At 50.4% G+C, this 27,651-nt stretch overlaps 1 protein-coding gene across 2 annotated transcripts in view; it reads left to right on the top strand.

The window, feature by feature from the left end:
* Positions 1-27,428, top strand: part of ELAVL1 (ELAV like RNA binding protein 1) — a 34,999-nt gene extending 7,571 nt beyond the window's left edge. For both annotated transcript variants that reach the window (XM_065917884.1, XM_065917885.1), the window contains exons 2-6: positions 5,800-5,990; positions 15,671-15,774; positions 18,098-18,251; positions 23,128-23,353; positions 25,881-27,428. In XM_065917884.1, the coding sequence (XP_065773956.1) occupies positions 5,819-5,990; positions 15,671-15,774; positions 18,098-18,251; positions 23,128-23,353; positions 25,881-26,205 (981 nt within the window). In that variant the 5' untranslated portion in view covers positions 5,800-5,818 and the 3' untranslated portion in view covers positions 26,206-27,428. The remainder of the gene's footprint in view (positions 1-5,799; positions 5,991-15,670; positions 15,775-18,097; positions 18,252-23,127; positions 23,354-25,880) is intronic.
* The last annotated feature ends 223 nt before the right edge of the window (positions 27,429-27,651 follow it).

Here is a 27,651-nt window from a genome sequence, read left to right as displayed (position 1 = left end):
TGTGAATAGTAGTACCTTTTTAATCGCTGAATACTATTCCATCGTAGTTTATCCACTGGAGGTTCAAGGGACATTTGGATTGTTCCAGTTTTTGGCAATTATGAAGAAGGCTGCTCTGCATGTAAATCAATGATGTTATTACACATCCTCACACCCTACACAGAAATAAACTCATGCTGGATTAAAGACTTAATATAAGACATGACACCACAAAAACTCGTAGAAGAAAACATAAAGCATTCTTTGACATAAATTATACCATTTTTTTCTTAGGTCAGTCTCCCAGGCAATAGAAATAAAAGCAAAAATAAACAAGTGAAATCTAATCAAACTTATAAGCTTTTGCACAGCAAAGGAAAGCATAAACAAAATGAAAAGACAACCTACAGCCTAGGAGAAAATATTTGCAAATGGTGCAACTGACAAGGGCTTACTTTCCAAAATATACAAACAGCTCATACAACTTGAGAAAAACAACCCAATCACAAAATGGGCAGAAGACCTAAATAGACTTTTCTCCAAAGAAGACAGGTGGCCAATAGGTACAAGATGCTCAGCGTTGCTATTAGAGAAACGCAAAACAAAACCGTAGCAAGGTATCACTTCACACTGGTCAGAATGGCCATCATCAAAAAGTCTACAAATAATAAATGCTGGAGAGAGTGTGGAGAAAAAGAAACCTCCTTACACTGCTGTTGGGAATGTAAATGGGTGCAGTCACTATGGAGAACAGTATGGAAGTTCCTCAGAAAAACTAAAAATAGAGCTACCATATGATCCAGCAGTTCCACTCCTGGGCATATATCCAAACAAAACTCTAACTCATAAAGATACATGCATTCCTATGTTCATAACAACACTATTCACAATAGCAAGACATGGAAACAGCTTAAATGCCCTTAAACAGAGGAATGGCTATAGAAGATGTGGTACGTATACACAATGACATACTACTCAGCCATGAAAAAAGAATGAAATAATGCCATTTGTGGCAACATGGATGGACCTAGAGATTATCACATTAAGTGAAGTAAGTCAGAAAGAAAAAGACAAATGCCATATGAGATGTCACTTATGTGTGGAATCTAAAGTATGGCACAAGTTAACTTGTGTACCAAACAGAAATTGACTCGGACACAGAGAACATACTTGTGGTTGCCAAGGGGGAGCAGAGGGATAGCAGATGCAAACTATTATATAGGATGGATAAACAACAAGGTCCTACTGTTTAGCATAGGGAACTATATTCCGTATCCCATAATAAACCAAAATGGAAAAGATTATGAAAAAATAAACACATAAAAAATAAATCTTTAAAAAAATGAATAAAGCTGCTATTAACATTATTGCATAGGTTTTTATATAAACAAAAGTTTTTATTTTCCATGTGTGAGTACTAGGAATAGGGTTGCTGGGTCATATGGTAAGTTTATGTTTAATTATTAGAAGCTGCCAAGCTGTTGTCCACAGTGGCTTTAACATTTTTATATTGCCACCAGCAATATATGAGAGTTCTAGTTTTTCCACCACCTCACCAGAACTTAATATGGTCTGTTGTTGTTGTTGTTTGCTTGTTTTAGACCTCCTATATGCCTAGATGGCTAGCAGTGTTTTGATGTGGTTTGTTTGTCTTTTGGTTGTGCAGGATCTTAGTTCTCCGACCAAGATTGAACGTAGGCCCTTGGCAATGAGAGTGTGCAGTCCTAACCACTGGACTGCCAGGGAATTCCCTTGATTGTGGTTTTAATTTGTGTTTTCCTGATAACTGATAATGTTGAGCATCTTTTCATGTGTTTGTTTGCCATCCATATATCTTCTTTGGCTTGGTATCTGTTCACATTGTTTGCCATTTTAAAAGTTGAGTTGTTTGTTTTCTTACTGTTAAGTTTCAAAGGTTTTTCTTTTTTCTTTTTTTTAAAGGTTTTTCTTTAAAAAAAAAAAAGTTCTGGATACAAGACCTTTCTCAGACACATGATTTGCAAATATAATCTTCTGGATTATAATTTTCCTAGCAGTGTCTTTTGCAAGAGCAAAAGTTTTCAATTTTGATGATATCCAGTTTATCAATTTTCTTTTAAATGGATTTGGATTCCTGCATGGTATCTAAGAAATCTTTGCTTCACCCAGTGTCACAAAGATTTTCTCCAAGAAATTTTTCTATTTTTCTATTTTAGAACAGAGGTCGGCACACTTTTTCTGTAAAGAGCCAGATGGTAAATATTTTCAGCTTTTTGGACCATATGGTCTCTGTCACAGCTACTCAACTCTATCACTGGAGTGCAAAAACAGCCATAGACAGAACATAAACAAATGAAGAGTAGCTGTGTGCCAATAAAACTTTATTTATAAAAACAGGCTGTGGTCTGAACAAATTTGGCCCATGGGCCATGATTTGCCAACCACTGATTTAGAAAGCAAACTTTTTGCCAGGCATTGAGGACAGCCCACTCTGGTAATTACTGCCCTGTTTATTATCTGTGAAATCAGTGTGAGAGAAAAGGCAGAAGAGTAAAACAAGAGTGAAGAGAGAGGGGGATAAAGGAAAAAAGGGGGAAGGAGGAAGAAAAAGATTCGAATCACATTTTGAGCAAACTTCAGCATGCATTTTAATTCTTTAGTTAATCCTTGTACTTTGGTTCAGGCTTCAGCCAGTGTTTTTGTTTGTTTCTGAGCTAGTGATCTTAAAATCTCATGGCCACAGACAGTTTAACAGGTTTGTGGAGTTTTTCCTGATCAAATCTGTTAATGCCATGCTTTTTACTGAAAATGGTATTTATTTAACCATCTCCCATTAATACATATTAATGTTTTGTTTTGTTTTGGCTGCGAGGCATGTGGGATCTTAGTTCCCTAATCAGGGATCAAACCTGGGTCCCCTGCGGAGTTTTAACCACTGGACCTCCAGGGAAGTCTCTAATACATATTTAGATTATATCCAGTGTTTTACCAGCCTTGGGGTCAGCATGTTCCTTGCGCGTATTTCCTTGCACTTATGTGATTATTTCTGTAGAGCAGTTTTCTGCAGTTCTAAGTCAGAGGGTAACATTCACATTCAACATTTTGATAGGCTTGCCATGTTGTCTTTCCAAAAGGCTGCACTTTGCACACGCATATCAGTGGTGTGTAAGGGTGTTTAAGAAAAGGTGGGGGAGGGGTATGTTTTTTTCTCCACTTATCCTTACACTGGGTTTTATCCATCCTGGATTGTAGTCTCTGACTGACACAAAGTAGCATCTCCTTTTATTTTGCATTTTCCTCATTGTTTGTGAACTTGAGCCTCTTTTCATGCCTTATTGGCTGTTTAACTGCCAGCATCTATTAGTTTCAGCTCATATTCTTGGTTCATTTCTCTGTTAGTGATATGTTGGCTTTTTTCGTATTAATTTGTAGATGCCTCGAATCAATTTTTTCTCGGTGTCAGCAGTACTGACACTTAGGTTAGATAATTCCTGGTTGTGAGAGCTGTCTTGTCCTATGCCTTATGGAGTGTTTAGCAGCATCCCTGGCCTCTAACCACTAGGTGCCAGTGGCACAAGGCTCTCCCATCCTGATAGCCAGCAGTGCCACCAGATACTGCCCAGTGTCCCACGGAGGAGGGGGCAGAATCACCCCAGGTGAGAACCCAGCTCTAAGTGAGATAATAAGGAGCTGGCACTTTCTCCCTGTCAGCCTGCTGCTTGCCTGTGATGTCTTTGCCGTCCAGGAGTTTCTAACCTTGTGAAGTCTCCCTTTCCAATCTTTTCCTTTTATGACTCCTGATGCTAAACTGCTTTTTAAAGAGCAGGAAGCATAGACCATTTTCAAAAAATAAATACTAGGAGACTGGACTGATTTTGCATGTTGTGTATGGTCTGAAGCAAGTGAGAGCTGGAAGGTAGAGAAGACCTGAATGTCTCCCCCAGGAAACTCAGAACCAGACCTGATTCCTCTCTCCGTGTTGGTATGGGGCAGGCGGGAAATGCTGTGCAGGAGATGCGCGCTGGTTTTTATATAATCGCTGGCAAGACTAATTTTAGAGGAGGCGAAATGCTCTAGACACTGGGCACTGGGTTTTGAAGCATAAAGTCAGAACTGGGCAGTAAGAATCTGGAGAAAGGGTTGGGCTGCCCTGGAGACCTCCCGACTAGTGGGCAGCAGTGCCTTTTTCTCAGTGATACTTTCAGCTCCATAGAGATGCCTGCTTCTTTAGAGCCAAGGACACAGGACTTTACAGCAGTGCCTGTGAGCAAAACCTCAGGTGAGTGGTGCTTCCAGAAAAGCAGTCTTGAGCTGACTTTCCTCCGAAGCCATCACTGTGCCCTGCTGGTGTTGCTGAAAGTCAGGATTTCTGTAGGCAGCTTAGGGTGTCAGAGCCTGCCAGCTTTGGAGACAAAGGTCCCCTAACTGGTAGAGAAATCATAACCTCTTTCCTAGCTCAGTCACTCTGTCTTGGGAGGAAAGCAGTGCAGAGGCCCTCTGCCAGAGGACAGACAGGGTGTCTGGGTGGGCTGCCCCGGCGCTCGTCACAGGCTCCTGTGTGTACAGCTACATCAGTAGTGCACATGGAGACCGGACAAAGCAATCCAAGATCCAGGATGTTCTCAAGACACCTCAAACACTTTTCCTAGAGGCTCCAATCGTGGTACTAGAATTGTTTGAGGGTTTGCTTCTTTAAAGCCCTCTTATTAAGTGGAAATGGTTGAACTTGGACTACTTCTGGTTTTGTTTCAGTGGACTTTATTTTTAGAGCAGTTTTAGGTTCGTAGAAAGGTTGTGACGAGAGTCCAGAGTGAATTCCGCTCTACCCTTCCGCAGGCACAGCTTCCCTCCCCTATTACTGAATCTTGCCTTAGTGTGGTATTTTGTTGTAATAGATGAACCCATGTTGTTACCTAACTAAAGCCCAGGGTTTGCCTTAGAGTTCACTCTTTAAAAATCTTATTTGTTTATTTTTGGTTGTGCTGGGTCTTCATCACTGCATGTGGACTTTCTCTAGTTGCAGTGAACAGGGGCTACTCTTCATTGCAGTGCATGGGCTTCTCATTGCAGTGGCTTCTCTTGTTGCAGAGAACAGGCTCTAGGCCCACGGGCTTCAGTAGTTGCAGCTCATGGGCTCTAGAACGTGGGCTCAGTAGTTGTGGTACACAGGCTTAGTTGCTCCACAGCGTGTGGGATCTTCCTAGACCAGGGATCAAACCTATGTCCCCTGCATTGGCAGGCAAATTCTTATCCACAGTGCCACCAGAGAAGTCCTAGACGTCAGTCTTCACTTTAACGTTCTGTGGATTTGGTCAAATGTATGGTGACATGTATCCACCCATTATACCCTCATACAGGATAGCGTTGCTACCCTAAAAACCCCTGGCCCCACCTGTTCGTTCCCCTTTCCCTGAAACTCCTGATCTTGCGGTCTCTCTAGTTTTGTCTTTTTCACAGTGTCACATACTGGAGACCCTCTAGTATGTGGCCTTTCAAGCGCCTCCATTCAGCAGTGTGCATGTAAGGCTCCTCCGTGTTTTTGTGGCTTCCTGGCTCCTGTCTTCTTGGCACTGAATAACCTTCCATTGTGTGTGTGTTACCAGATGACTGGCGTGTGTTTCTCCATTCGCTCACTGAAGGGCATCTTGGCTGCCTGCAGTCTGGGGGTGGTTATGAATAAAGCTGCTATAAACATCCACATGCGGGTTTTTGCATGGACATAAGTTGAACTCGTAACATTGAAAAGAAAAATGTCTTAAGTGCAAACACAGTCATGAGCGTTGCCTTGATACCCTACAGTGGGAATGTTTGGAATTTACTTCATTTTTTCTCCCCCTGCAGATTTTTTTTAAAAAATACAATGTCTAATGGTTATGAAGACCACATGGCCGAAGACTGCAGGGACGACATCGGGAGAACAAATCTGATCGTCAACTACCTCCCTCAGAACATGACCCAGGATGAGCTACGAAGTCTGTTCAGCAGTATTGGTGAAGTGGAATCTGCAAAACTTATTCGGGATAAGGTGGCAGGTAAAGAAACAGCCATTTTTGTGTGTGTTGGGTGGGGAGACGGTATGTGGGGCCATCCCACCAAGCCCTGCTTTTTAGCCAGGAAGTTTCATTTTTATTTCAACTCTGTTTTGCTCCCACCCTGGTGTAAGATTGGCTGTAGGTTCCCAAAGGAGGAAAAATCCATCCTGAAATGAAGAATATGTACAAAATACGACAGTGGGAGGGAGGGAAGATGAGGAGACAGGAAGGAAAAACCAGGATGCTGTGAGAGCTGGAAGGGGCATGGTCCCAGCTGTAGAGGGACCCTAGCCAGTGTCCTGCCTGGGGCAGGCCCAGCCCCTCTTCTCAGGCAGTGCATAAAAGGTCAGAGCTTCTGCAGAGCACTGAGTCAGTCCATATGGACAGCCCTTCCTTAGATTTGGGCCACCCTGACTGACTGTCCTCGTGCTGTCAACTTGAACATCTGAAACTGAGCTTGAACTCTCATGGGGGCTGGGGCAGGGGAGCAGAGGATCACGGGTGGGCCGTGGGTTTGGCAGGCAGGCAGGCGCAAAGCTCCAGCCTCCCACAGCACCTCTGTGTCTGAATCCACGAAGTGGGGTGGTGGTGCCTGCCTTCCTCATGATGCTGCCTACCTCCTGAGGGTTTGCAGAAGGCCGGTACCTGGTAAGGCCCTCCGTGAGGAGGCCTCCCTTCTGAGAGCGAGGTTGCAAGAGTTCTAGAGAGAATTGTGAAGAGACCTGGGGGCTGTGACGCACTTCCTTTCTTTCCTCCCCAGGGAGGTGCGTTTTAGGGAGCCCTCCTTTACCTCCCCGCCCCCTCCTCCCTCCTCCTCCTCGTCTCTGCCCAGCTCTTCTGAGGGATGGCCAGTCCTCTCAGCAGTGCTCTAGCTCCCACCCTGGCTTGTAAAATCTTGATTCCCTACACTGAAAAATAATTTCAAAGTCAAGAGTCATGTTTATTATGGAAATATATTGGGTTGGCCAAAGAGTTCATTTGAGTTTCTTTGTAGTATCGTATGGAAAAACCCAAACTTTTTGGCCAACCCAAGATTTAAGTTTACATTAGAGTAATACTATTGAACCCCATGTACCCATTGTCCTGTTTCATTAACTCTCAGCATCTGCCAGTAACTCTTAAGGTGCCTCTCCCCAAGGTGAGTCTCGTAGAGGCTGGCTGACCATAGTACAGGGAGTTAGTTCATCAGAGGAGGATTTTGGTTTTTCGTTTTTAAAACATGGTTTTGTTTTGTTTTTATTTGATTGTTTATTTGGCTGCATTGGGTCTTAGTTGTAGCATGTGAGACCTCAGTTCCCTGACCAGGGATTGAATCCAGGCTCCTGTGCTGGAAGCTTGGAGTCTCAGCCAGTGGGTCAGCAGAGAAGTCCCAGAGAGGGGACTTTGAACTCAAAGTCCTTTAACGACCCTCCCAATTCTGAGAGTCTGCAGTTTATTACATATCTTCAAAATAGGGGCTTTAGATAATACACAAAATTGAACAGTGTTGGAATGTTCTAGAAATTCCTCTCTCCAGTTCCAGAAGACCATCCTGAATAAGAATTCTTGTTCAGAGAGGTTTTGAAGTTCTTCTGCACAGCTACTGAGTCTTGCTTTTCTTCTGTTGTGTCTGGCAGAAGGAAATTTTCAGTCCCGGCAATATTCCTGACTCCTCTATTTTTTGACTTGTTGCGTTTTTCAAAGGCATTAGAGCTGTGTAAATAGGAACACCTAGATTTGGCAAGATGAGTCCGGAAAGAACTGGTTTTCTCTGGTGAGAGAGAACCAGTGAAATCACCACAGGCATGATTTGGAAATAATTTCAGTTCAGAAATAAAAATTTTCTGCTCTCTGGGCAACTTTGAGTGTAACGCATCGGGAGTGGTGGAGTAGATGAGCCTGGGTTGACATTTCAGTTCTGCATCTCGGATCTTATAGTTCTTCATTTAAAAAATACATTTATTTATTTATTTATTTATTTATTATTTGGTTGCTTCAGGTCTTAGTTGCAGTATGTGGCATCTAGTTCCCTGACCAGGGATTGAACCTGGGCCTACTGCATTAGGAGCGCAGAGTCTTAGCCCCTGGACCAGGAAAGTCCCTGCTACTGTTGTTGTTTAGTCTCTCAGTCGTGTGAACTCTTTGCAACCCCATGGACTGTAGCCCGCCAGGCTCCTCTGTCCATGGGATTCTCCAGGCAAAATACTAGAGTGGGTTGCCATTTCCTTCTTCAGGGGATCTAACCGACCCAGGGACTGAACCTGAGTCTCCTGCATTGGCAGGCAGATTCTTTACCGCTGAGCCACCCGGGAAACCGCAGTCCTTGCTAGTAGTTCTTTACATTGAATGAACTTTTATAGAAGACTTACCTCGTTCACTTTTCTCCTCTTGCCAACAGTGTGTGATCACTTCTTCAAGGCTGGTTCTGGCCCAGGGCCTCACCTCTTACTCCATGCTGTCCTTTACTGTGTTCCTCTGGTGAAGCCCTTGACCTGGTTACCTTTCTCAGTCTGCTTTCTCCCAGTCTGGCTCAGGTACCCGCCCCAGCAAGGCTCTTGCATCGTGGCAGACAGGCACCTTATCCAATCAGACCTCAGCCGAGCTTGCTACAGGGACATCCTCATGCCCCACATTAGCCATTTCAGCACATATTCTCCTCTCAGGCGCTGATTCCTCTCGCATAATAGCCATTTCACCTCTGTCCTAGATCCCTTCCCGTCTTAGCATGCAAAGAACCTCAAGTTGTGCAAGTACCTACTTTTCTGGATCTTTCCAGGATCTGCCACCAGCATTCAAACACACTTCAGTCCCTGCTGTCTTTAAGAGTCCTTGCTCGATGCCTGGACCCCCTCTAGCTCAGGACTTTTCCACTTGACATTTGAAACTGGGTAACTCTTGAGGGAGGGCCATCCTGTAGGTTGCTTCCCTAGCCTCTGCCCTGTAGATGCTGGGGGCACCTTCTAAGTTGTGAAAACCAAAAGAGGTCCCCAGAAGTGCAGAATAGCCCCTACGTGAGAAGCTCCTCTGGCTGACATCCACCCTCTGCTGTTCATGGAGCCGTCTCCTCTGTCTCTTCCTTATGGAAGGAAACTTCCTCTTCCCTCAGATTCATGAACCTGGCTTTCTGCTACCTCTGAGGCTCCCCCCTTTCTGTCTCTCTTGCACCTCTTCCCAGCTGTTAACCTATGCAGTCCTTGACTTTTTGCTTAGCCTCCTCTTCTTCCTAGGCCAGCACTAGGGTGAGTGGATGCACCTCTAAGCTTAGCGTGACATTCAGCTATGCCACCTCTCTTGCAACCAGAAATTCTCCCAAGCTCCAAGGCCTTCAGCCTCTCAGTGTTTCCCAGACTGACCTTGAGTCTCCCACAAGCCAACTGCTTGTTTCCCATGTTTCCATCTTAGCAGATGGCACCACTGTCCACTCAGGGGCTCCAGTCAGAAATCCAGGCATGACCTTTGACCCATGTCCCTGAATGTTTCTGTCCCTTTTCCGCCATCCCTCCTGCCACCACCTTAGAGGAGGCCACGTTGTCTTCTGCCTGCCCTACTGCTTTAGGCTCTCAACTGGCCTTCCGTGCTCCCTCCAGACCATCTTCCTAACTGTGACAGTGGAACCTCTAGCACCCCTAATGTGTCCTGTCACTCACCTGGGCTCCATTTGCTCTGGGATGTCTTTCCTGGCCTGATCTAGTCGACGATAGAGGCTCCTCTGGGTCCCTGTGGCAATCAGCCAGCATGGGTTTCCACAGGCCCTGAACTTGGAACTTGCTTGTCCAGTAGGTCCTTATGGTTCTCAGAGGCAGGGACCCTCTGGTATCCCCAGATGTGACATAATCAGTTTTTGTGGAGTGAATGAATGAATGAGTGAGCCTGGGGCTGGGGAAGAATACAGATCGGCATGGACAGTCATTCATTCAGCAAGCCTCTTATGAGTGCCAACCGGGGGCCAGGCACTGGTGGTGGGAGGCAGTGGGACAAGATGGTGGCTGGATGTGGGGATGTTCAGTGTGCTGGCCTCGAGATATAGAGTGTTTCTGACCAGCTGGGCCCCACTGGTTTTGTTGCTGCCTGTTCCATCCACAGTCACTACCTGACCTTACTGTGCAGCCTGCTCTGCTCTCTGTCCTGGTGTCTAAGCCTGTCTGCAGATGTCACGTGGCCCACAGGGCACCATTACCAGTCTGCACCCTCCTGGACCGTGTCATACTGGTCACTAGTCCATAGCCTTTAGCCTCCTCACTCAGCTTGTGTCTCATTGGCTTGCATTTCTGGTCAGGATAAAGCCCACACCCCAGCCTGCGTTCCCAAGTCGTCTTGAGATCCTTCACCCCTAGCCACTGCATCCCACACTCACCCTCTTCTTGGGCTAGATGTACTGCTTGTCATCTCCCAGACACACCCTCCTGTCACGCTCCTGTGACTTCACCAGTACTGCTCCTTCTGCAAAGATACCCTTCCACACCCATCCAGCTGACCACTTTTTTTCTTAATACAAATCACCTCTCTCCTTATAGAAAAAAAGTTTAACACAAGACAAGCAGGAAGAAAAGTTTAAATTACCTGTAATTCCACCAGTGTTAGTTTTTTGGCTCATGTCCATCCATAGTTTTTTCTTTACATATTTATGGTTGTGAGCAGTCTTGTGCTTTTACAAAAATGGGCTTGCACCTCCCAAGCTATCTCTTCCTCCTCTATCTGTGAACATCTCTTCCTGTCACTGGACTTAAGCTGTTTCGTGGTCACAGGGGTTACAGGCTATTCTGAGTTTATGACAGGTTGTAACTGCTTTTCCATAGCTACAAGCCCCACTGAGGTTAATGCCCTGGCACAAATCTTGGCTCACCAGTTATTTCTGTAGGCAGTCTTCCTAGAAGTGAACCCACAGAGGGGAGAACGGGTACTATCTAGAAGCTGTTGACCCATATCGCCAGCTGGCCGTCCAGGGGCTTTCCGGTTCACATGCCCTCTGCTTGGCTCTGGCATCCTTGAGGCTGAGCAGGGTTTCTCACCTCTTCTCTTAAGTGAAAAATGACATCTGAGTGTGGTGACAGTCTGCATTTCTTGTGAAGTGTATCTGTTCCAGCTTTTTATACTCTTCTTTTATATGAGAACTCTTTTTGTCCTTTGCTCATCTTCTTTCCTTTGGGGACATTTGCTGTTTCTTATTTATTGCCTAATTAGTTCACTCATGCCCCTCCCCCGGACACAGTCTCTCCCTCAGTGATGTCGTCCCTTGAGCCCCTGTGGGCCTTTAGAGAAAGGACTCGACTGCACCCCAGCTTCACGTTGCAAAGGAGTGCCCTGTCCACGAGGCACTCACCTTCCTCAACTGGGCACCCCAAGTCAGCACGAGGAACACTGAGGGGTTAAAACATGACATCTGGCTGCTCTCGTCTGCGGAAGCAAGGTGATATGCCATGGAATCGTCTCATAGTCTTAACCCTTGTCTAAAAAAAGAGAGGAAGACATTTGGAAACATGAAGGTCCTGGCCCAGGGGTCGCCCAGCCTGGCATGTGAGCGCTCTGCATGGAGGCAGCGTTGCTTTCTCCAGGGCAGTGGCTCTCGGCCAGGCCCTGAGCATTAGCAGTACCTGGGGACCAGGAGAAACACGTCTGAGGCCCCACCCAGATCCACCAAGTCAGCCAGATGGGGTATTTGAGCCTTTCTGGAGGGGGCAGTGCTGGTACTGGGCAGAGTCAGAGCCCCAGATGAGGGGTGCTGGCCTCACACACCCTTCCACTAGGCCCAGGGTTTATTTATCCTCCGTCCCATCCTTCTTTCCTTCCTCTCGTGCTTTTCCCCTTTCCACTAGACTCCACCCTGGGCCCTGAAGGCCCCCACCCTGACCCAGGCAGGCTTCAGCCGCCTTAAGCCCAGCAGCCTGTGCAGGATCCGTGCCCTGACCACACTCGCCCCAGAGTACCCCCGCTCGCCCACCAGACCTCAGCCCCCTTGTTCAGGGTTGGTCTTCCGTCGCCCCTCAAGGGGTGCCGCTGACCTGCCTTCAAGGCACTGACTCCAGTGGCCTCCTGGCCTCTAGGTCACTGGAAAGTCATCTGTAAGGAGCTTGGAAGTGGGGATCCCCACCCTGCCCCACATCCTGGATTCTGGACTGAGGAGCACCCTAGGGAGCTGCGTCATTTCCCCAGGTGGCTGGCGGACCCTGTTAGAGAAACGGTAACTTGGGAAGTGAGGGCCTTCCCCCAGTCGTCTGCTCTGAGCACAGCCTCTCAAGTCTGGCTCTTCTGCGTAACTGGTGTGCTCCCTTCATGCGCTGCCGGCGGCAGTTCTCAACCTGGGCTCGGCAGCAGCGTCCTTGAGGGGCTTTACAAACCGCCAAAGTGGTCCCCGCTCCTGCCTTCCCACCCCCCTGTCATGTCCTCGGTCCGGGATGTGACCTGAGCAATGATGGTTTGTATCAGCTGTCCTGCTGATTCTAACAAGCAGCTGGAGTTGAGAGCAGTTGGGTTATGGTGAAGGAAAGTGTGAATGGAGGTGGGCATTCACCACTGTTGACACTTTAGTCCCTGGCCTTACCCAGTGGGCAGAACCATGGGCTCCCCTTCATTCCTCATCCACTTCCCTCTTGGCGCACACAGGTACCCACCAGAGAGGAGAGCAGACTAGGGGACAGAGCCAGTCCCAGCCCGGGAGTGCTGGTGCTTTAGGGACCTTGGCCAGCAGCGCTCATTCCCCATCAGCCCATCGGCAATTCCGCTTGCTGGCTCTCGCTCCTGCCCGCCCCTGCCCTGCTAGGGTCCTCATCTCACACCTGGTCTGGCTCATGGGTTCCTGTGGTCTCTGCACTGGCCTCAGCCCTGCTGCTGCTGTGGTCTACCCAGCGGCCACCTCCAGGCCAGGCCCTTAGCTCATTGTGTTCAGCCGCCGACCGCCTTTTTTTCCTGCAGCACTCCAGAGTCGTCTGTGCCACAGAAGCTTGGTGCTTGCTCTTCTGCCAGAGTGCTTGCCTCTAGCCACCCCGAGGGCTTGCTTCTCATGTCCCCTCCTCAGGGGACACTCTTGACCACCTTTCTCCCCTGGGCCCGCCCTGTCCATCCTCTCCCTCCACCATGGAGGGTCCCCTGTTAGCACCTGAGTGTAGCTTTGTCTGTCAGCTTCTTGCTCCTTTGTTGCCTGACTCGCTCAGTGGGATGTGAATTGCATTATGACAGGAGCTGTCCTTGGTGATGATCATTAAACCCCTGGCCAGCCTGGCATGCAGCCCGACACACAATGGGTGTTCAGTTAGTACACATGGACTTGTTGAGGAAGAGTGGAGGGGGGCAGGGTGGAGAAGGAGCCAGTGGCCATTGTCAAAGTGTGTGACTTCCTAGGTGACATTATTGGCTGTGGCCACATGGTGGTCAAGGAGGTCACCCAGGAAGTGTGGATGACAGAGACAAGGGCCAAAGGTAGAGCCTTATGGGCCATCTTGATGGAGTGGGCAGAGGATGAGGAGCCTGGGGAGGGTCAGTTGGCGTTGCAGTCACATTCTGGAGGAGGTGGCACCTTGGGTGGGTTGGCAGTGCCCAGTGCCAGTAAGGGCTTCCGGAGCTGTGTCCTAAAACTCTCTGTGGGCACAGCCTGAGGGCCAGTTGGTGTTGGTATGGCCAGCCAAGGTGGAAGGGCAGGGAGGGATCAGCACCTGAGGGTGGGGGGGGCCCTGTCCAGATGCCAGGAGGAACCAGCTGCAGCAGAAGGCGCAGAAACATGGCCTGGCACCAGAAGAGCCAGGAGCCAAGGGTACAGGTGGCCCAGCCTTGGGATTGATCTTGTGGGAGGGGCAGGAACATGAGACGACAGAGAAAAGCGAAGATGGCCTAGACAGAGCAGGAGAAAGTGGCCCTTGCAGAATCGCCAGTAGTTTGTGTAGCTTCTCTACCCTGAAGCGGGGAGGGCGTGACTCCACAGAGCACTCACAGTGTCAGGCTGCACACGGAGAGACTGGTGAGACCGGAGTCAAGGCCAGCATCAACCAGGAGAGCCCTATGGACAGCATGCACCCCAGAACGATGGCATGAGAAGGGCTCTTCACTCTGCGGCCTTCTCCTGAAAGCCCATTGTAACCCCATTCTGACCACAGGAAAATTTCCGACAAACCCAGGCTGATGGAGAGTCTGCAAAATTTCTGGACCAGTCCTCATAGCTGTCAAGGTCATCTAAAACAAGGAAGGTGTGAAAAACTGTCCCTGCCAAGAAGAGCCTAAGGAGAATTGGCAGCTCAGTGTCATGGGGGACCCTGGATGGTGTCCTGGGACAGAAAAGTACATTGGAGGAAAATTCAGGCAGTCTGGCTCAGATGTGGACATCGGTACCAATTCACTAATGTAACAAATATACCATCCGAAGATGAGATGTTACTGATAGGAAAAGTGGGTGTGGGGTATGTGAGAACGCTGCATGATCTTTGTAATTTTTCTTTAAATCTAAAAAATAAAGTATTTTAGTTTGTTTGTTTCAAGGTGACAGCAGTGGGTCAGGCTCTCCCCAGGTCTCATTAATGGCAAAATGAGCCTGGGTTCAGCTGGTGAAGTGGGCAGAGCCAGCTCATCTGCTGTGCGGATCTCTGCCTGCTGGTGGCTCACACCTTGTGTTTTAATCATCCAGTGGGCCATGTGTGTGTGCAGGACTTGGGGAGAGCAGTCGTCTCTCACACTCACCCACTGTCTCTGCTGAGAGCAGTGGCCGGTGCGCGGGGTGTGCCTGCTGACGTGGCACGGGGAGGGGTAAGATGCGAGCTTAGTGGCCGTTCTCGTCTCCAGGCCTCCTCCTGCTCCTCCGTAGGGAAGGCGTGCGGTTCCTTCCACTCTGACCGTCACCCATTGCTTCTCTCGGGGTCTCCTAGAGGCCCACAGCTCCCCTCCCGCCATGCCGGGCCCCTCCTGCGCATCCAGTTGGTGGTCACCCCACCATTCTCAGTGGTTACCTGAGAGGGAGTGCTACACTCTGCCTGTAACGCTGGATTTCTTTGGGAAGAACTGAGGCTTGCGCTGGCCTTATGGTGCCCCTGGGCATTGGCTGATGATGCCGTCACCGTAGGAGGTGCTGCCCAGGGGGGACTCTGGTGGCCAGGCTGCCCTCATTGCTGGTTGTCCCTGTACTCCCTCCTCCCCCAGCTGGACTTTCAGTTCAGGAAACTGAAGGCAACCGACACCAGAGGGCGCCAGAGCCCAGCAGGCCTTCCCACTCCAACACAGCAGGGCGGAAAACAGCCTGGACACTGACGTCTGGTCATCGGCAGGTTCTCCCCACCCGCCTGTCCTGTCTGCTGCCGTGACTGTTCTCCTCCCCACCCCGCATCCCAGGTCCCCCCCACTGGGGGCTGCACAGAGCAGCCAGCACCAGTGGAACAGATCCTCGGCCCTGTTTTGGTGATGGGCTCCCCGGGATACTCAATTACAAAAGTCACATTTTATTGGTTTCTTCTTTGCAGAAAATGTGCAAGTTTGCCAAGGTGGTGTCACGAATAAACCATCAGTATAGACTATAACCATTGACCTCTAACCCCTCCTTTCCAGAAGCCTTGGCTCTTATATCTTATGTCTTCTCGGTCATCTTCTCTCTGGTCTTGTCCTTTTGAGCCCAGCCAAATGCAGCCCTGTCCATCCTCCCCATCTCTTTCTCCCCTCCTTTCTCCCCTACCCCTCGCTGGCTGGCTGGCTCCCAGCGGTTCACTGATGTGCACATGTTCTCCACACAGGACACAGCTTGGGCTATGGCTTTGTGAACTACGTGACTGCCAAGGATGCAGAGAGAGCGATAAACACACTGAATGGCCTGCGGCTCCAGTCAAAAACCATTAAGGTAAAGAGCTGCGATCACCGTCTCATTGGTTCCTGGCTACATAGACGTCTGTGCAGAGCCCTGGCCCTAGTGAAAGACTCAACCTTTTATTTCCCCGGCACTGTCTTGGCACCCTTAGCACAGTTGCCCCTCAGAGCCCGGGCACTTCCGGGGCATCTCCTGTTGGCTTGTGTGAGACCCGTATTGGGTGGTGACTGTCCCAGCCCTTGTGCCTCTGGCTCCTCAGCCCCACCTGCAAAGGGAGGATCCCTGGAAAGGACTGGCACGAGGACCGCCCCTCCCCAGCCCCGGTGTCCCTGGCATGTTGGCTCATAGCAGCCTCCTGGTGCGAAGACCTCCCCGCCGGTCTCCCCTGCTGACCCAGCACTACTGTCCTCCTGCCGAGCGGGCGTTGGGCCAGCACCACATTCCCACTTGCACCTGGTTATTGTTGCAGCGGCGGCAGCACTGTCTTTCCGCTCCCCTTCCTGCCCCGTTCCAGCAGTTATGGTCCTCTTCTTACCAGTGCACTCAGCAGTCACTGGGCAGACGTATAGGAGTTGCCCACTGTGGGCCACTCAGTGAACAAACCCATTGCCACGCCCTTGTAGGGCAGGCTGGCTCTCTGTGAGGTGCACACAGATGATAAACAAATATGATACCAGGTGTGGCCAAGGAAGATGTCACGAGGTGTGTCCTGGGGGCGTTGCGTCCTGTGGGGGGCTTCTGGATGACTTGAGGTAACTTGAGGGAAGGGAGAGAGCCGTGCAGCACGATGGGGTGGCCTGGGCAGTCAGTAGCGTCATTCACTAATCAGGGGCCGAGGTGGGTTCCTGGGATGAGTTGGCGAGTCCTCCAGGCCTCACAGGACAGACCGCCCCACGTCATGCTCCTCTCAACTGCCATCACTGACCATGCCCTCCTTTTCTCAGTCTCACCCTTCCCCACCCCCAGGTGTTTGTCTTCAGGCTCTGTCCACCATTGGGTTTCCTGACCTTCGCTCTGTGTCCAGCCCATGCCCCTTCTCCCCACTCCACAAGGGACCCTGGCCAGGCTTCCTGCAGTAGTAGCTCCTCCTGTACTGTGCCCACCAGCCCTCACCCACAGACCTGGTGAGGTGCTCATGCTGAGATAGGCACCCACCAGTCTCCAGAGCATCTCCCTCAACCCGAAGCCCTGGAACAAGGTTGCCCTGTCGAACCTCTGCATCTTCCAGATCCTCGGGTAGCTCGAGGGGCCAGAAGTCTGAGTGCCCTCTGAGGGCCATGAGCTGTGTGAGCGGGTCTGCCCCATGCCCCTCCCAGTGCCTGGCAGTCACTGGATCTTGGGCAGTTCTCAGCTTATAGAAGCATCACCCCAGTCTCTGTCTTCATCTTCACATGGGGTTCCCCCTGTGTGCATATCTGTGTCCAGATGTCTCCTTTTTATAAGGACCCCCCATCATTCATCTGGGACCATCTTACTCTGCTCTGAACTATGTATCTTCTCAGTTTTTTGACCCCCAGGGAAGACGTTCTGCTCAGGTCTAACTGCTCCCCCTTCCAGAGCACATAGTTCTCTGCTTCTTCTTCCTCCTTTGTCCCCCAGCCTCCTGACTTGGTTCTGACTCCCTCAGGTGTGGGGTGTGACTAGAGTCCTGTTCCCTCTGCCGAGGGTGGAAGGGCTTTGTCCCGGGTGCTCCTTCCCTGCAGAGGTCTGGCCTGGGCCCCATCCCTCTGTGGCCCACAGGATCTACCCTGCTCTCACCCCAAACTGGAAACACTAAAGACATTTCCTTGCCCCCAGCCTCGCATGTAGACACCATTTTATCTAAACTGCAAAGTTCCTGTTAGTCTTTCTTCAGTTTTGCAAAACAGAAGCCCCAAAAAGCATGAGGTCATTTAATATTGAGCACTCACATGTGTGTCCCCACACATGGGGCCCCATCTGGACTCTATGTCGAGCTGGCCTGTTGCCTGATGGGTGTCACACTTCCAGAGCACCCAGCTCTCTCCCCCGCCATCCTCTGGGCTGCTCCCAGGTAGGACAATGTCCTCTTCCAGCCCTGCTCTTTGTCCAGAGAGGCCTGAGGCCAAGGTAGGAGGATGGGCAGCCAGGGTCGGTCCCTGCCCTGCCCCACACCAGCCATGGACCCCCAGACTCTCGACTATGAAAAAGGAATGACATCGGCATCATCATAACACATGAGGGTCCCTGCCTGGCCTGAGGAGGGCTGCCAGCATGGACTGCCACAGGTGACCTCCTCCCACAGGATTGACTTTCCCTCACCTGAAGGTGTAACACCCTCCCTGGATGCCTTGGCCATACACCTTCCCTAACGCTAGCAAGCGGTTTTGTTTTCAAGGTGTCATATGCACGCCCAAGCTCCGAAGTCATCAAAGACGCCAACTTGTACATCAGCGGGCTCCCGAGGAACATGACCCAGAAGGACGTAGAGGACATGTTCTCTCGGTTTGGGCGGATCATCAACTCTCGAGTCCTTGTGGATCAGACCACAGGTAGGGTGCCTGGCCTGGGACACAGTGCACTTTCTTCCAGGCAGGGCCCAAGTCTCCCTGGGACGGCAGATGACTGTCCTTAGTCACTCCAGCCATGAGGACAGGATCACAGTGAGAAGACATCGGCTTTTGCTTAATGTGGCCAGGAAGTTGGGGGGGTGGGGAGCGTTACGTGACATAAAAGCCACCCCGACATGAAAGGTGAGGTGCGGCCAGGCTTTTACAGTGAAAACGCCAAGAGATCCTGGCACTGTTCACTGGCACCCCCTGTCCGAGCCTGGACTTGAACGTTGCTCTTACTGCAGGCAGCAGGGTGCAGGGTCGGACAGTCTCTACTCCAGGTCTAGAGTCCCCACCTGTCATTGTCCCAGAGCTCTGAGGAGTCATTCTTTTTTTTTTTTTTTTTTATTTTATTTTATTAGTTGGAGGCCAATTACTTCACAACATTTCAGTGGGTTTTGTCATACATTGACACGAATCAGCCATAGAGTTACACGTATTCCCCATCCCGATCACCCCTCCCACCTCCCTCTCCACCCGACTCCTCTGGGTCCTCCCAGTGCACCAGGCCTGAGCACTCGTCTCATGCATCTCACCTGGGCTAGTGATCTGTTTCACCATAGATAATATACATGCTGTTCTTATGAAACATCCCACCCTCACCTTCTCCCACAGAGTTCAAAAGTCTGTTCTGTACTTCTGTGTCTCTTTTTCTGTTTTGCATATAGGGTTATCATTACCATCTTTCTAAATTCCATATATATGTGTTAGTATGCTGTAATGTTCTTTATCTTTCTGGCTTGAGGAGTCATTCTTGAGTCTCCACAACTCAATAACCCCCACCCCAGTAGCACATTCAGAGCTCGAAGACTGTCCTGGCCACTTCACTATCCCCTCTTGCGTCAGCTGAGCTCAGGACACAAGCAGCTCAGGCTCTGGGCCCCGCACATAGCACTCAGGCCCCACCGAACTGAGCACCACAGACCCAGAAGCCGCCCCTCAAGGTGGCCACCTGCCCCACCAGCCTTGGGCCTGGGTCGGGCCGGCCACACACTCGGCTCTGTCAGGGAAGTAGTGAGCTTGGGACATCCGATGGTAGGGCCCTTCAGCTCTGTTCTCTGCAGGAGTGGGAATTTGCTAACCAACTAGAAAGTAAAATCGCTGCTCCCAGTGCTCAGTGAAACTGGTAAACTTGTCTGTGGTGGGTTTTCCTGTTCTTCCAGCACTGAGCGTATTCCCCACCTCCGTGGCTGAGGTAGTCAAGCACACACTGGTAGTTGGGCTGCAGCAGCTGTGGCTCCGAGGTGGCCTCCCCTGGGAGGCTGAAAACAGACACAGAGTAGGCAGGGAGGCTGTCCCGGCTTGTGGCAGACGAGCGGGGTGCATGTTTTCCCTTATCCTCCCTGAGCTGTGTGCTCTGTGGCCCACAGCCTTGTCCCTCACTCTCCCTCGTCCTGTCTCAGCTGGGCACGGGCTGGGGCCCAGCTTGGAGAGGAGCAGACAGCTTGACTCCTCCAGGGCCCCGAGGAGGAGCAGGGGCTCCTGGAGTGCAGTCCCCAGGTGCAGGTCGCTGGCAGCTCTGGGTACCCCCCCAGGCTGGCACTGACACCCGCTCTGCTATAGGGACATGAACTTCACCCACCTGGCCTCCTTTCTGCCCCTGGCTCTGGACCGGGATGGGCATGAGGTGACGATGCCACGTGCTTGGTATAAACCCTTGGTCTGCGCCAGTTCCTGTGGTCCCTGAAGGCACCTCCCTTACCTTCAAGTACCAGTCGATCAAGTGACCCCACGCCTCTATTTACCCTCCTGCACAGGGGACCTGGAGCGGGCAGTGATGGTGGCCTGCATCCCGCCTCCATGGCCCTGCTTTCCCCAGTCCTGTGTGGACTGCTGGCCTCTGCTCATCTCGGTCCAGCCCAGCGCTGCTGAGAAGGGCCCAGCTCCCACTCTGGAGTCCACGCACCTTGAGAGCACCTTCCCCACCCCTGGGCCACAGAGCCTGGCCTTTTGTCCCCAGAATCCTGAGGGTGGTCACTCCTGCAGGCAGTTCACTCACCCGTTTGCTGGAGATTTTGCCCTCTTTCCCTTTGCAAGGCTGCTGTCTCCTAGAGTTTGGGAGACTCTCAGGCCTCCCCACCAGCTTCTGCCACTTCAGTGTGGGCCCCCACCCCACACCCCTGACTGTCTTTAGGAACTTTGTAAGAAGAGGGTGCAGGAGCCGTGAGGGGCCCCCAGGGGCTCTTCTCCACAGCCCTCCCCTAGGCCAGGGTGTGACACTAGAGAGTAGAAAGTCGAGCCCGTGGGACTGTGGGCTCACCCCCCCGCCCCACTCTGGAGGATCCTGCTGCTCAGCGCTCCTCTACTGGGACCCTATGGAGCCCAGCAGCCAGGCCAAGAATGGCACAGAGAGCAAGTCTGCATGTCAGGTTTGCTTTCATGTGGCATATGTTTTAAAGAAACAGAGAAGCACTCAAAAAACCTTAACCTGTAGTTAAAAAAAAAAAAAAATGGCCTGAGTAATTAAAAAGAAAAAAAACAGATGGTCTGGTTAATTAAAAAAAAAAAAATTAAAAAAAGGAAAAAGAAAAACCATAATTTCCTGAGCTGACAGAAGTTTGTTTTTTTTTTAATTTCTTTGCTTCTTTACGCATTGTAATTATGACCTTCATAGTTGGCTCATCTAGAGATGTGCCATTTGTTGGTCTCTCCTCTTAATCCTGAAAACACTAGAGGAAAAAAACCATCTTTAAAATGTGTACTTTCATCCAAGCATTGAGTTTATATTCCCTCACTTTAAGTAACTTTCTTTCTTTTACTTGGGTTTTCTTGCTTTCACTTGGGCAGTTTTCATCTGATAGTCATTTTAGAAAACCAGACAGGGAAGCCACACTTGCACACACACACTGTCTCTGCTTGATTGCAAGGTCTTCATGAATAGAGTGAGATTGTCCCCTGCAGGCAGCTTTCTGTGGGAGCCAGCCAGCCGCAGCTTCCAGTGAGATTTGCCTGTGGTTAGATCTCGTTCGGGTTCCCATCTGTCTAAGCCGTCGTTCGTGTCGTTTAAGAGTAAATAAAGAGTGTATGCCAAGTACATGTTTTCAGGTGTTCCTTCTGAACTGAAATTTTAAACTGGGCTCAGGCTCTAGACTGCGCCTGGCACATGTGAATCTCTGGATCTGGTCTCACTGACTCAGTGAGCATCTCTGGCTGTGTCCATTTAAAGTTCATACTTACATAGTCAAGGAGCCATGGTGGGGGCAGCCTTGAGACTGCCAGGGGCCACTGTGTGGCCTCCCAGAGTGCTGTGCTGGGGGCGCCCTCAGGAGGGAGCATTTCCCAGTTGGAAAGTTGGGGTGTGTACTTTAGGACTTGGCATTCACAGTATGTTACGGTTGTGGCAGAAGAACCCCTGCCCGAAGGCCCCTGACTACCGTCGGCTTGTTTACATGGGGCCCATGGTGTCCCTTCCCAGTCAGGACAGAGTGTAGGATTCTATTAACAGGCCCCAAAGGGGCACTTCTGGCAGTAGAACTTGTCATTGGCGCCCCTGCCTGGTATGCCTGAGTCCCCCACACCTCTCCTCGGCCCCCACCCTGGGCCCATCCTGGGGACTATCGATGGGACCCTGTGGGACATGGGAGCCTCGCTTAGCCGGTGGCCCGGGGCCGTGGGCTCTTCTGCTCTGATAACTGTCATTCACCACCTGGTGAAGGCCTCGGGTTAGCCTGTAACTGGCAGTGGAGAGTGAGAACTTCCAGGGTAGGGCTGTCTGCCACAACCTCCTCTCCAGGGTGCTCCTCAGACGCCCTCAGCTGTCACCTTCACACTGTGACCACTACCCTTGACCCCAGGAGAAAGAGCTGGTTGTCTCCATGGCTCCACATTCCTTCACCCCAGCCCCACCTCATTCCTTCACTTCTTTAAGGGACTGGCCCCTGTCATTCCTCCCAGGCCCAGAATGTGGCAGAAGGAGGGTAGAAGGTGACTGAGCCCACTCCCACCTGGTTTGTTCAGGTCTCACCCTCACACCAGGCTGACCCGGCTCCGCCTTCAGCAGTTGGGCCTGGGACTCACGCAGCCACGTTCTTGTTCTTTCAAGGGCTGAGGCAGCAGCAGAATCAGGGGCTTGCCTTCCAGAGGCTCTGTCCAGGGAGGCAAGGTAGCTGAAGGCAATGGTGGTCGTACCCAAGGCAGGGAGTCTGTGGGTGGGTGTCAGCACCATTGAGGGCCCTCAGAATCAAGAGAGGCCAGACTCTTCCCAGAAAAGTTAGACTGTCCAAGAGGTGCGTGAGGTGTTTATGAGAGGAAAGAGCCCCCAGGGTGCAGCTGGGTTACTCAGACTCCATGCCCTTCCAGGACTCAGGAGGCTGAGTCAGGCACTGAGCGAACAGGGATTGGATCAGGCCAGCTGGGAAGGTGACCTGTGAAGGCCTGGCATGGGCATGAGGCCGGATGACCGGGCAGGCCATGGGAGGGAGCACCCTAGGGCAAGGGAGAGTTCCTTATTGTCCACCCAGCCCTCAGCATGCCATGCACCCGCCCCGTGGCGGGCACCTGGCCTCCACAGTGATGGAGGACAAAACATGGCTTCCTTTTAAAAAAGAGGTCTGGGGCATCTCTCTGGGATGTTGTGCCAGAGACTATGCATTGTTGCTTCAACTCAGAAGAAAGTTTGAAACCTTAATCTTTTATTAGTCATTGTTTGTTTTAATTTGTTCATGTTTCCATATATAGGTTTAATTTTTGTTTCTCTCATTAGCCAAGCATCCAGTTTAAACCACAGTAGGCTGACTGACTTGACTTTTGCTTTTCAGTTTTAAAACTCCTTGCATTTTTTTCCCCCTAACTCCATTTTTGTTGGTTTGTTAAAAAGGTTTGTCCAGAGGGGTTGCGTTTATCCGGTTTGACAAACGGTCGGAGGCAGAAGAGGCAATTACCAGTTTCAATGGTCATAAACCCCCAGGTTCCTCTGAGCCCATTACAGTGAAGTTCGCAGCCAATCCCAACCAGAACAAAAACGTGGCGCTGCTCTCCCAGCTGTACCACTCGCCAGCTAGACGGTTCGGAGGCCCCGTCCACCACCAGGCGCAGAGATTCAGGTGGGTCAGGAGGGTGCGCCCTTCCCACCATGGCCGCACGTGCTGCATCCAGCTGCCCGCAGCCTGCTGGGCAGGCTCTCCCGGCTGCGGGCTGATCGCGTCCCGTCTCTGTGTCCCTGCCCGCCTCAGAGGGTTATCTGTGTGCAGCCATGTGTTTCCATCTGAGTGTGTCTTTAACGGGAGTGAATAAGTTGGCACAGCTGCAGCTAGGTCCCAGCTCCTGGCGCTATAGCCTGCAGTTCCTCAGGACAGGCGAGTGGACCACAATATGGAAGAGCATCGTGTATCTGGGGAGGAAGATGTAGCCTGAGCTCACTGGAGGACTGGTCTCCTTCCACAGTTTTAAACAGGTTTTAGACTTTTGATGAGCAGCCCGAGGGCAAACCTTTCTTGTCCACCTCCTTGTGGAGTCATTTGGTGTCTAAATATTACTAATTCTGCTTTTTAAAAGCCCCGTCCTAGAGGCGAACTGCTTGCCTACCTTCCTTAGCCTTTCCACATAAAACAGTTCTAGTCGCCAGTATGTAGTAGAGCAGAAACGAGTAGAGTTGGTGACTTGGACTCTGAAATCAGCTGTATTACTACCTCATGGACAACAGAGAGGCCCACAAGCTGGCCTGCCTTCGTTGGCTTTTCAGGTTTAAAGGCAAAGCTGGGGAAGTGTGTTTGGACAGAAGTGAGCTTGATCCAGTTTGAAAGGCAGATGGCACAATCAGCCTCACTGCTGATCTGGTGGAGGGTGTAGATAGATGGCCAAGTTCAGGGAGTTACCTGTGAACTCTGGAAAACCAGAGAGCTCGGGGGAGAAGAGAAAGGGAGACGCGAGTGCAGGAGGGGCCAGGCAGGAGAGTGACCATGACCTCCAGGGACAGACAGGAGGGAAGGTAAGAATAAGAGGGAGGAAGACCCAGAAGAGGAGAGTTTGCAGAAGGGCCCCAGATCTAGAATAGGATGGGTCCGTTTACCTCTGTACATCAGAGGTAAGAATGGGGGCAGTTCATGGGAGTTGAGATGAAGTCAGCTCTCAGTAGCAGGAGACTCTCAGGAGTGAATGAGAGTGAACTACACTGTCACCGAGACAGCGGTCTCTTCCTGTACAGCCTCGGGTCACTTTCAGTTTCATGAACACGTCAAGGTTTAGTGAACCATTGTCATAACTTGGGTCCACATCCTACAAAAGGTAGAGGAAATGAGGCTCATTTAACAGTCAGCCTCACTGAAAAGCAGTTCTCACTGAAAAGCAGCTGACACAGGCCCTTTGGGGGTCCTAACCCACCCCCGTGTCAGTGATCCTGTGGTCTCACCACTGACAAGTCGTTTAACCAACTCAGACATTTGGTGCGGCTGTTTAACGTCATTCCCGCAAATTCGAAATTACGGCCCACAGCGTGCCTTGATTCTTCATCATTGATCACCATTCTGTCAGTGGGCTGCACCCCAGGGGGCTGGTCACTCTTCTCCAGAGTCTGTCAAGGGAGTGAATCTGTTCAGTGGCCCTCGAAGGCACCCCGCTCACCCCTGAGTCAGACCAACACCTCAAACCTGATCGTGTTTTGGAGCAGGTAGTCCTTCTCCAGTTGCATTGTGGGGCTTCAGAGATGCTGTGTCATGCTCAAGCGTTCTTAAACTGGTCCTCTGACAGTTAACTTTTGTGTTTGTGAAACATCTCGAGGGCCACGTGGCTTCAGGAGCAATTTTGTCATCTTCCTTCATTGTTAACCACCATGGCCATGATTTGTAGGCTTACGTTTATGTGACTAAAAGTATTTCTTTAGAAAGGGGGCCCCAGGGACTTCCCTGGAAATCCATTTGCTAAGACTGCCTTCCAAGGCAGGGGCAATGGATTCGATTCTCTGTCAGGGGACCAAAGTCCCACATCTTATGGGGTGCAGCCAAAAATTTTTTTTAGAAACTGGGTGGTCCCACAGTTTTGGTAAAGCTTGGTGGACTTGCAGTCTGTAGCCCTGGCCCTTCTGGGGTGTTACGAGCCAGCAGTGGAAGGTTGTCCAGAGCTGCGCCCTGCTGTAGTGGCCCTCCATGGGTGTGTACTGTGTGCAGACACTGCTTGGCTGTGAACCCTCGGAGAGGGAGGGTCCTGACGAGGTGGGGGGTACAAAATTCAGAGAAAGAAAAGAAGAGTCAGCCCTCCCCCACCCCTGGCAAACACACGTATATACACAGACATATAGGATAAGGAGGGGTTTCCCCAGGGGGCGCTGGGAGTGTAACAGCACCTAGGAGGATGTGGAGAAGCTCCTCTCATTTAAAATGTGGGAGGTACAGGTGTGACTAAACATGACCCTCTCTCCCCCCCACAGTGGGACAGCCAGTGTCTCTCCTCAGAGCCCACTCCCTATGGAGCAGGGAGCCTGTGCCCTCCCTCTGACACTATATTGACTTCCGCTCAGTGGAAAGCTCTGATGGTGCCCGAGGTGGGGGTTGCCAGCCCAAGCGCCCCCATGGGCCACATGTCCACGCGCGGGCCCACCCCGACCCTGACCTGAACGCTGTGCTCTCTGTTTGCTAGGTTCTCCCCCATGGGTGTAGATCACATGAGTGGGCTTTCTGGTGTCAATGTCCCGGGCAACGCTTCTTCGGGCTGGTGCATCTTCATCTACAACCTGGGCCAGGATGCCGATGAGGGGATCCTCTGGCAGATGTTCGGCCCGTTTGGCGCCGTTACCAATGTGAAAGTGATTCGCGACTTCAACACCAACAAGTGCAAAGGCTTTGGCTTTGTGACCATGACAAACTATGAAGAAGCCGCCATGGCCATAGCAAGTCTGAATGGCTACCGCCTGGGGGACAAAATCTTACAGGTTTCCTTCAAAACCAACAAGTCCCACAAATAACTCGCTTACGCTTTTTTTTTTTTTGTACGGAATAGATAATTAAGAGTGAAGAAGTTGAAACTTTTTTGTTAGTGTACAACTCATTTTGCGCCAATTTTCACAAGTGTTTGTCTTAGTCTAAATGAGAAGTGAAAAGGTTTTTATACTCTTGGGATGCAGCCGACATGTTCAAATGTTTGAAATCCCACAATGTTAGACCAATTTTAAGTTTCTTAAGTTATTTCCTTTAAAATATATATTAAACAGAAATCTAAATAGACTGCATTGACTAACCAGTCCCTCGGGATGGTGGTGAAACTGAAGCATGCTTTAACTTCCGAGACTGTCTAACACGCGTTTCATTCAATGTCTCCACAAACTGGATAGAAACCAACAAGCAAACAGAAATGATGTTTTAGTTTTAGTTCCTAAAGATGTTAGACAGATGCTGAGTGCGTGTTTTTCTCAACCGCTTCCACATTTTAAGCGATTTCTGCTTCGGTTGACAGGAAATTGCTTTCCCAAGCAGGTCCCATTGCCACCTGCTGCTCACCCAGCCGAGGGGCCCCGGCTGTGGCAGCGGGCCAGTCTGCCGCGGGCCACCAGCGGGAGGGGGACCGCACGCCGGGCCAGGCCAGGCCCTGCGGAGGACACGAGGGGTCTCCTATGCCCAGGCGCCAATGGGAACGGACCAAAGAGTTTCAGGGGAACTCCAGTATATTCCAGAGTCAGATCTCAGCTGCAGGCACGCCTCAAGATGCCTTGCTCCTCCGACCCCCGAATTCCTGTCCACACGTTGCATGCGCAGTGCCCCCACAACAGCGGATTCTGTCGACCCTGTCTTCGCTCCAGTTTCCGAGCGCATTGACCACAGCTCCAATGTGTCAGATAGCTCTATTTTTTAACGACACAGAAACATTTGAGCATTGTATTTCTCGCATCCCTTCTCGTGAGCGCTAGTCTTTTTTCTATTTTAGTCAGGTTTTGTTTTGAAACTTTGTTCTCCTATGAACACTCAACAGAAAAGTACTTACTTCCTGACAGTTACCTATTAACAAAAAACAAACAACAACAAAAAAAAACACCCTTTGATTTGTAGTTTTAAAGATTAACCCTCAAAGTTCTCTTCATAACTGCCTTGACGTTTTGGGTTGTTCTGTTAATTTTCTTTTGCTTTTTTGTGTTTTTTGTTTGTTTTTACTTTTGCATTTAAGACCATTAAATTTGATTTTGTTTTGCTCGAATTTTGTTTTGTTTTTTATTTTACCTTTTCTTTCTTTTTGGCTAGGTAAGGTACAGACAGCCCAGCATTCAGGGAGGATTCGTAAAATCTTAAGCAACAAATCTACTTGCCTCAAGACAAAGCATTTACGGATCTGTGATGTTAGGATTGTGCCCTCAAGGTGGTATTTTTTTCCAGACGGGGAGTGGGCAGGGAGAGTCCAAGAGAGGGCCTGAGAGGTAAAC

The sequence above is a fragment of the Muntiacus reevesi genome, chromosome 1, assembly GCF_963930625.1.
Source record: "Muntiacus reevesi chromosome 1, mMunRee1.1, whole genome shotgun sequence".
Taxonomy (NCBI): Eukaryota; Metazoa; Chordata; class Mammalia; order Artiodactyla; family Cervidae; genus Muntiacus; species Muntiacus reevesi.
Note: the sequence above shows the minus strand (reverse complement) of the source record. Positions and strands in the feature narration are given on the sequence as shown.